The 9,683-nt window shown below is 46.4% G+C and overlaps 1 protein-coding gene across 1 annotated transcript in view; it reads left to right on the top strand.

The window, feature by feature from the left end:
* Positions 1–8,302, top strand: part of LOC115163908 (WD repeat-containing protein 49-like) — a 12,987-nt gene extending 4,685 nt beyond the window's left edge. Inside the window, exons 6-14 of the mRNA XM_029716107.1 lie at positions 2,374–2,475; positions 2,597–2,689; positions 2,782–2,969; positions 3,078–3,275; positions 5,347–5,555; positions 6,648–6,769; positions 6,935–7,078; positions 7,242–7,380; positions 7,474–8,302. Coding sequence (XP_029571967.1) covers positions 2,374–2,475; positions 2,597–2,689; positions 2,782–2,969; positions 3,078–3,275; positions 5,347–5,555; positions 6,648–6,769; positions 6,935–7,078; positions 7,242–7,380; positions 7,474–7,522 — 1,244 coding nt within the window. The 3' untranslated portion in view covers positions 7,523–8,302. The remainder of the gene's footprint in view (positions 1–2,373; positions 2,476–2,596; positions 2,690–2,781; positions 2,970–3,077; positions 3,276–5,346; positions 5,556–6,647; positions 6,770–6,934; positions 7,079–7,241; positions 7,381–7,473) is intronic.
* The last annotated feature ends 1,381 nt before the right edge of the window (positions 8,303–9,683 follow it).

Raw genomic sequence — 9,683 nt, 5'->3', positions numbered from 1 at the left:
CTCTTTAGCCTGTGCTGCTCACCTGCTTTGAAGCACAGCCTCTTTCACTCTGTAAGCGTCTGTCTCCCGTTCCTCACTTCTCTCCTCTTCTACCCATTCCCACGCTGTGACCCTCCTGGGAGTCTGTCTGTCCCCACTGCAAGAGACTGAGAGAGAGAAGTAGGGAGGTAGGGAGTGAGGAAGGGGAAAGAGAGAGAAAGACAGAGAGAAAGAAATAAGATTAGCAGGAGAGCGAGAGAGAGAGAGAGAGAGAGAGAGAGAGAGAGAGAGAGAGAGAGAGAGAGAGAGAGAGAGAGAGAGAGAGAGAGAGAGAGAGAGAGAGTAAAACAAAAAGATAATTAATTGACACATTGGAAAGAATTAACAAAAAAACAGAGCAAACTGGAATGCTATTTGGCCCTGAACAGAGAGTAAACAGTGGCAGAATAACTGACCACTATGACTAACCCAAACTTAAGGAAAGTTTTGACTTTGTACAGACTCAGTGAGCATAGCCTTGCTATTGAGAAAGGCTGCCATAGACAGACCTGGCACTCAAGAGAAGACAGTCTATGTGAACACTGCCCACAAAATGAGGTGGAAACCGAGCTGCACTTCCTAACCTCCTGCCAAATGTATGACCATATTAGAGACACATATTTTCCTCAGATTACACAGATACTCAAAGAATTTGAAAACAAACCCAATTTTAATGAACTCCCATATCTACTGGGTGAAATACCACAGTGTACCATCACAGCAGCACGATTTGTGACCTGTTGCCACAAGAAAAGGGCAACCAGTGAAGAACAAACACCATTGCAAATACAACCCATTTTTATGTTTATATGTTTTACTATTTGCACATAATATGACATTTGTAATGTCTTTATTATTTTGTAACTTTTGTGAGTTTAATGTTTACTGTTCATTTTTATTGCTTATTTCACTTTTGTTTATTATCTAGTTCACTTGCTTTGGCAATGTTAACATATGTTTCCCATGCCAATAAAGCCCTTTAATTGAAATGGAATTGAATTGAGAGAGAGGCAGGGATAACAGACAGTGGATATAGCTGGTCCCTGGGCAGCATGAATAATGCAATGAGCTCCCTCAATGGACAACACTTTTAAACCTTCTCCGACTGCTCTCACACTCTTCCTCCTCCTCATCGATCCCTCTGATTTCTCCTCCTCTCTCCCTCCTCTTCCTCTTCCTCATCTCTCCTTCCTCTTCTTCCTCCTCATTTCTCCCTGCTCTTCCTCCTCTCTCCCTCTTCCTCCTCTTTCTCTCTCTCTCCCTCCTCTTCCTCCTCCTCATCCCCCCTCTTCCTCCTCCTCTCTCCCTCCTCTTTCTCCTTCTCTTTCCCTCCTCCTCATCTCTCCCTCTTCCTCCTCCTTCTCTCTCCCTCCTCCTTCTCTCTCCCTCCTCTTCCTCCTTCTCTCTCCCTCCTCCTTCTCTCTCCCTCCTCTTCCTCCTTCTCTCTCCCTCCTCTTCCTCCTTCTCTCTCCCTCCTCTTCCTCCTCCTCTCTCCCCCCTCTTCCTCCTCCTCTCTCCCTCCTCTTCCTCCTTCTCTCTCCCTCTTCTTCCTCCTCCTCCTCTCTCCCTCCTCTTCCTCCTTCTCTCTCCCCCCTCTTCCTCCTCCTCTCTCCCTGCTCTTTCTCCTCCTCTCTCCCTCCTCTTCCTCCTCCTCTCTCCCTCCTCTTCCTCCTCTCTCTCTCTTCTTCTTCCTCCTCATCTCTCCCTGCTCTTCCTCCTCTCTCTCTCTTATTCCTCCTCCTCATCTCTCCCTCCTTTTCTTCCTCATCTCTCCCTGCTCTTCCTCCTCCTCCTCCTCTCTCCCTCCTCTTCCTCCTCCTTATCTCTCCCTTCTCTTACTCCGCTTTATCTCTTACTCCTCTTCCTCCTCTCTCTCTCCTCCTAATGCGCCTTCTCTCTCCTGCTGATCAGGTCATCCTGAACCCTCACCTCACACACAGGAGACATGTTGTATAATGCTGTACTAAGATCAGCTCCTCCTGAATCCTCATGTCACACAGAGGAACCTTGTTGTATAATGCTGTACTCAGATCAGTGTTGGCAGGCCCAGGCAGAACAGACTATATGTTGTGGTATTGTAAATAAAGCACTATGAGGGTGTAATACCTATTTTTTTACTTAACGATTGCATTGTTGGTTAGGGCCTGTAAGTAAGCATTTCACTCCAAGCATTTCACCTGTTCTATTCAGTGCACGTGACAAATAAACTTTGGTTTGATTTAATCATGACATGGCACACTGCACCTCCAGGAAAATGCTTCTGAAAGGTTCTGGAAACATTGGCAAAGAGTGAAGAGATGTGTAAGATATCGTAATGTGCATATCCTGTTTTGTTCCTGTTTTCTGTGTGGACAGGAAGTTATGACGGGGAGCTGACGGTGTGGAACAACAGCACAGAGAACGCCCTGAGAAAGCTCCGTCCAGATCCTGAGAGAGAACGCAGCAGGTCTCAGACGGGTCAGAACCACACTGACACACCGCCTGTCTAACTAACTACTACAAGTACTGCTATTTAACCCCCCCACACTCTACACAACACTTTAACACAAACGTCCTTTCAATGACCCCATATCTCCAGTGTGTAATGTGAACGGTGAGGAGCACTCAGAGAGCAGTGGTAGCGTCTCCAGAATCTTCTTCCTGCCAGGACGTAAGGGCTTTGCCACCGTTGGTGAGCGATGGTACTTTTGTAAACTCCTGTGAAAGGATACGTGATTCTATTATACTGTTCTAGTCACTGACTGGCCCTGTTGTGGTCTGTAGGTGGAGCGGACCTGGTCTCATGTGGCGGTTCTGGTCTGGTTCGGTTCTGGAACACGGTCCATAGCGGTCTGGTTGCTGTGTTCACAGCTCATAAAGACATAGGGTCCATCATCATGACCATGACCACCTGTGGTCGATACCTGATCACTGCTGACATGGAGGGAACCCTGAAGACCTGGGGCATACAGGTTGGAGAGAGAGAGACTAGGCCTAGATGTTTCCTTTTTAGCTGCTTTAATGGTCTGTGATTATATATTGTGGTGTTCTGTGTGTTTGTTTGTCTGCCTGTCCATTAGGAATACTGCCTCCTGCCCAGCGACGGAGTGACCAATGAGGCTCCAGAATTGCTGGGTAGTCTCCGCCCACACATGGACTGTGTAACTCACTTGGAGACGTGTCTCCATGGCGACAGGCTCCTCCTCCTCTCAGCATCTGCAGACTGTAGCGTAGCTCTCAGCTACCTGCCTGGGGACACAGTGGGCGTGTTCGGACAGGTGTGTGTCTGTGTGTGTGTCTGTGTGTGTGTGTGCTCGGCCACAGGTGTGTAACAGGTACTCATCTACATCAGTGGAGGTAGGACCATCCTCCTCAGTGAATTTCATACATTTTTTTATTGTAAAATATTTCAAAACGTATCCTTTTTAGATAAAACTATACTAAATATAATCACGTCACCAAACAATTGATTTAAACACACTGTTTTGCAAAGAAGGTCTACAGTACGGTTTGTGCATTGAAGTCCACAAGCAAAAGGACAATGTAAGAGGAGGAGAGCGCATAGAAGGAATACAACGTGGCTGCTATGAAAGTGAACTGTGTTTACGCGTGATCAGGGGTGTATTCATTCCACCGATTCTGTTGAAAAATGTTTCTTAAAACGGAAGCAAATGGAACAAAACGGGGATTAACATACCTGAATTTGTCCAATAGAAATTCTCGTTTGCAACTGTTGGACTAATGATTACACCCTATATCAGCTAGATGCAGGTAAGAGTGTGCAAGGCGGTATTGAATGTCACTGTTTGTCGACCTCAATTTTGTCTCTTGACGTTGTAATCTTTAATTCATAGGCTAGGTTGTAGCAACCTGATGATGAGCATAGGGAAAATTAGAGTATCATGTAGTAGTCTTAACCTATCAATGCTACATTGAACTGGGGGAATGGAATATGAATGAGAAATCCACTATTCTGTATTAGAAATAAGACCATGCTCATGAAAAAACATATTGTCCTCCCTTAAAATGGGACCGACCACCACTGACTTACACACCCAGTAACCCTATGCACTCTGGTAGGCAGTGTTTATCACTCTGGTAGGCAGTGTTTATCACTCTGGTAGACAGTGTTAACCACTCTGGTAGACATCACTCTGGTAGACAGTGATTATCACTCTGGTAGACAGTGATTATCACTCTGGTAGACAGTGTTTATCACTCTGGTAGACAGTGATTATCACTCTGGTAGGCAGTGTTTATCACTCTGGTAGGCAGTGTTTATCACTCTGGTAGGCAGTGTTTATCACTCTGGTAGACAGTGTTAACCACTCTGGTAGACATCACTCTGGTAGACAGTGATTATCACTCTGGTAGACAGTGATTATCACTCTGGTAGACAGTGATTATCACTCTGGTAGACAGTGATTATCACTCTGGTAGGCAGTGTTTATCACTCTGGTAGACAGTGTTTATCACTCTGGTAGGCAGTGATTATCACTCTGGTAGACAGTGTTTATCACTCTGGTAGACAGTGTTAACCACTCTGGTAGACAGTGTTAACCACTCTGGTAGACAGTGTTAACCACTCTGGTAGACAATGTTAACCACTCTGGTAGACAGTGTTAACCACTCTGGTAGACAGTGTTAACCACTCTGGTAGACAGTGTTTATCACTCTGGTAGACAGTGTTAACCACTCTGGTAGACAGTGTTAACCACTCTGGTAGACAGTGTTAACCACTCTGGTAGACAGTGTTAACCACTCTGGTAGACAGTGTTAACCACTCTGGTAGACAGTGTTTATCACTCTGGTAGACAGTGTTAACCACTCTGGTAGATCTGGTAGACAGTGTTAACCACTCTGGTAGACAGTGTTAACCACTCTGGTAGACAGTGTTAACCACTCTGGTAGACAGTGTTAACCACTCTGGTAGACAGTGTTAACCACTCTGGTAGACAGTGTTTATCACTCTGGTAGACAGTGTTAACCACTCTGGTAGACAGTGTTAACCACTCTGGTAGACAGTGTTTATCACTCTGGTAGACAGTGTTAACCACTCTGGTAGACAGTGTTAACCACTCTGGTAGACAGTGTTTATCACTCTGGTAGACAGTGTTAACCACTCTGGTAGACAGTGTTAACCACTCTGGTAGACAGTGTTAACCACTCTGGTAGACAGTGTTAACCACTCTGTTAGACAGTGTTTATCACTCTGACTGAGTGTGTGTACAGTATGTGGGAGGTGTGTGGTTGATGAATCAGAAGTGAAACCCGGACTAAACTCTCTTTACAAGTGTGTTTGTAAAAAGCGTTTACCCCCCCCCCCCCCCCACACACACACATTTTTAGGAGGAGCACTGGCGTTTGGATGGGCCTGGATCTGTCCAAGTGAGAGAAGGAGAGCCTAGAGAGGGGACAGTGTCACTGCAGAGCCCCAGTGGTACAGACCCTGAGTTTGACAGCCAACCCCTCAAGATGCGGGAGGAGAGAAGGGAAGTAGTGGAGACAGAGGAGGCTGGAGACAACACAGGCCTGGAGAGAGAGGAGCTGGGGTCAATGTAAGTTCCCACTGTGTCACAGCAAGACATTCTGAACTTTATGACGTTAATATGTCCTGAAAAGGACTGTACAGATAGAAAACTCACTGGAGACAAATAGACTGAACATACTGTACACAGCTCAAAAACCCACTGGAGACAAATAGACTGAACATACTGTACACAGATAGAAAACCCACTGGAGACAAATAGACTGAACATACTGTACACAGCTCAAAAACCCACTGGAGACAAATAGACTGAACATACTGTACACAGATAGAAAACCCACTGGAGACAAATAGACTGAACATACTGTACACAGCTCAAAAACCCACTGGAGACAAATAGACTGAACATACTGTACACAGCTCAAAAACCCACTGGAGACAAATAGACTGAACATACTGTACACAGCTCAAAAACCCACTGGAGACAAATAGACTGAACATACTGTACACAGCTCAAAAACCCCCTGGAGACAAATAGACTGAACATACTGTACACAGCTCAAAAACCCACTGGAGACAAATAGACTGAACATACTGTACACAGCTCAAAAACCCACTGGAGACAAATAGACTGAACATACTGTACACAGATAGAAAACCCACTGGAGACAAATAGACTGAACATACTGTACACAGATAGAAAACCCACTGGAGACAAATAGACTGAACATACTGTACACAGATAGAAAACCCACTGGAGACAAATAGACTGAACATACTGTACACAGATAGAAAACCCACTGGAGATGAAAGAGTGGTTGTAGCTAACTAGATATTCACCATACAACAACACATGACAAGTCTTTAATTTAGTAATTCACTGTGATGTCATGTAATGTCTGCATGATGTGTGTGTGTGTCTGCATGATGTGTGTGTGTGCCTGCATGATGTGTGTGTGTGTCTGCATGATGTGTGTGTGTGTCTGCATGATGTGTGTGTGTGCCTGCATGATGTGTGTGCATGTCTGCATGATGTGTGTGTGTGTGTGTGTGTGCGCCTGCATGTATGTGTGTATCTGCATGGTGTGTGTGCATGATGTGTGTGTGTGTGTATGTGTGCCTGATGTGTGTGTGTGTGTGTGCATGATGTGTGTGTGTGTAGTATTCCCGGTGACTGTACTCCTCCGAGTAGTATTTTGGGGCGGAGCTACAAGGAGAGGCGGGGCCTGAGGGTGAGTGACAGCCGACCTGGCCATAGGGAGACACCACTGAATACTGATGTTGGTAAGTCCAGACTCAGCTAATGGGTTCCCTTCCTGTATTCTCATGCCTTCTATTCTCCTCTCATCTGAAGTCAGATTTGTGTGGGTGTGTGTGTGTGTGTGTTTTTGTGTGTGTGCGCATACATATTTCTCTACAGTCGTCAGTGTGTTTCCACTTCCTCTGTAGGTACGTTCAGTGGGCTGCGTGTCGGAGAAGTACAGTCTGTAGGAGAGCTGTCCAGACCAGAGTTTATCATACACCCTCACCACTACTTCAACCGTAGAGCCAATACCAGCCCAATATTCACACCCCTACCTGCCAACACTGAGGGTACGCCCCTTATTGATGTGAAAAGAAAGAAACAAAAATATCAATACAAAGTTTGATTAATAAATAGTTTTAAGAATAATATATAGTTTTGAGATAATACAGTTCTGTTGTTTTGTGTCAGACTACCTTCAGGATGTTATTCCCTCTCTGTGCCCTCCTGCAGTGGTGAAGGCTGCCTTTGACGAGCAGAGTCTGTTCCCTAAAGAGCTTCTGGATGAGGAGGACAGGCCTAGCCATGGAGCCAGGAAACAGGGGAGCAGGGAGGTCCGGATCAACGACAGGGGGCGTGAAAGGAAGGACAGGTGAGGGAGACTGACAGTTGTGTCAGAGAACAGACGTGTGTGACCTAGCAGGACAGATTTCAACTGATCAGTCGTTGTTTTTTTCCACTATAGACAAAGAAAGGGTGGTCCCTCTGGAACTTTCTCTGGAACCTTCAAGTGAAGACGTCATTTATATTGTTATCTACTTTATTACGTTTTAATATGACTTTTTAAATGCCTTTAAAATTAAATCTGATCAATCAAGACGAGTGTGTTTATGTCTCTCTGCTTCCCCTCATGAGAAAGTACTACTAAATTACTACTACACAAAACCTACTGGTTTTACTACTTGATTGCTATTGAAATGTATAGTAAACCAGTATTGATTTATGTAGTAATTAGTGATAAATTGGCGACGTTTCACTACTTGTGAGCACTTCATATTTCCTACTCAATTCTGGCATGTCCACTATCGAATTACAACAAAATGCCTATACATTTCTGCTGTATACCTACTGAATCACTACTGCCGTTTACATGTGTAGTGTTGTGTCAGTACTGATCACTACTGCCGTTTACCTGTGTAGTGTTGTGTCAGTACTGATCACTACTGCCGTTTACCTGTGTAGTGTTGTGTCAGTACTGATCACTACTGCCGTTTACCTGTGTAGTGTTGTGTCAGTACTGATCACTACTGCCGTTTACCTGTGTAGTGTTGTGTCAGTACTGATCACTACTGCCGTTTACCTGTGTAGTGTTGTGTCAGTACTGATCACTACTGCCGTTTACCTGTGTAGTGTTGTGTCAGTACTGATCACTACTGCCGTTTACCTGTGTAGTGTTGTGTCAGTACTGAATCCCTACTGCCGTTTACATGTGTAGTGTTGTGTCAGTACTGATCACTACTGAGTTGCTCCTGATCTTTTTTCATTTCCTACATTAAACGTTTTGAGTGACTATTGAAAATGGACGCATTTACTATTGGTTGCCTATTCAGAATCACAATAAAAAATATATATACATTTGACCTTTATTTAACTAGGAAAGTCAGTTAAGAACAAATTCTTATTTAAAATGACGGTGTCAGAAGGTGAGTGTAGCTGGTGCATGAAGTCAGGCGCAGGAGAGCAAAAATGAGTGAGCAACGTACTTTACTCAGAAATCAAAGTACAAGGTAACAAATACCAAACGATAAATATTACGCACGGGTGAAAACAGCACCCGTCAAAAAACCAGCCATCATGAACCGACATGAACATATAAAACAATCACGCACAAAAAACATGGGGGAAACAGAGGGTTAAATACATGAACATGTGATTGGGGAATGAAAACCAGGTGTGTAGAATGGAAAATGAAAGGTGGATCAGCGATGGCTAGAAGACTGGTGACGTCGACCGCCGAACACTGCCCGCCGAACACCGCCCGAACAAGGAGAGGGACCGACTTCGGCAGAAGTTGTGCCAGTACCCCCCCCCCCCCCCGACGCGCGGCTCCAGCCTTGGGGACGACCCGGAGGGCTAGGCGCACGGCGATCCGGATGGACACGGTGGAACTCCCTAAGCATCGATGGGTCTAACACGTCCTCCACCGGCACCCAGCATCTCTCCTCCGGGACCGTACCCCTCCCACTCCATGAGGTACTGAAGGCCCCTCGCCCGATGCCTCGAATCCAGTATGGATCAAACTGCATACACCGGGGCCCCCTCGATGTCCAGGACCTCCCGCACCTCAGACTCCTGGAGTGGATCAGCCACCACCGGCCTGAGGAGAGACACATTGAACGAGGGGTTAATAAGATAATCGGGGGGAAGCTTGTAACCTGTAACATACCTCGTTCAGTCTCCTCAGGACTTTGAATGGCCCCACAAACCATGGGCCCAGCGTCCGGCAGGGCAGGCGGAGGGGCAGGTTTCAGGTCGAGAGCCAGACCCGGTCCCCCGGTGCGAACACTGGGGCCTCACTGAGGTGGCGATCTGCGCAGGTTTTCTGCCGCCTCACGGCCCGCTGAAGGTGCACATGAGTGGCGTCCCATGTCTCCTCAGCACGCCTAAACCAGTCATCCACCGCAGGAGCCTCGATCTGGCATTGATGCCAAGGCACCAGAACCGGCTGGTACCCCAGTACGCACTGGAAGGGGGAGAGGTTAGTAAGGGAGAGTCGGAGCGAGTTCTGGGCCATCTCTGCCTAGGGCACGAACGCCACCCACTCCCCCGGCCGGTCCTGGCAATAGACCCGCAGAAACCTACCCACATCCTGGTTCACTCCACCTGCCCGTTACTCTCGAGGTGAAAACTTGAGGCAAGGCTGACCGAGACCCCCAGACGTTCCATGAACGCCCT

This window comes from Salmo trutta, chromosome 26 (genome assembly GCF_901001165.1).
Source record: "Salmo trutta chromosome 26, fSalTru1.1, whole genome shotgun sequence".
Lineage (NCBI taxonomy): Eukaryota > Metazoa > Chordata > Actinopteri > Salmoniformes > Salmonidae > Salmo > Salmo trutta.
This window is presented reverse-complemented; position numbering and strand designations above follow the sequence as displayed.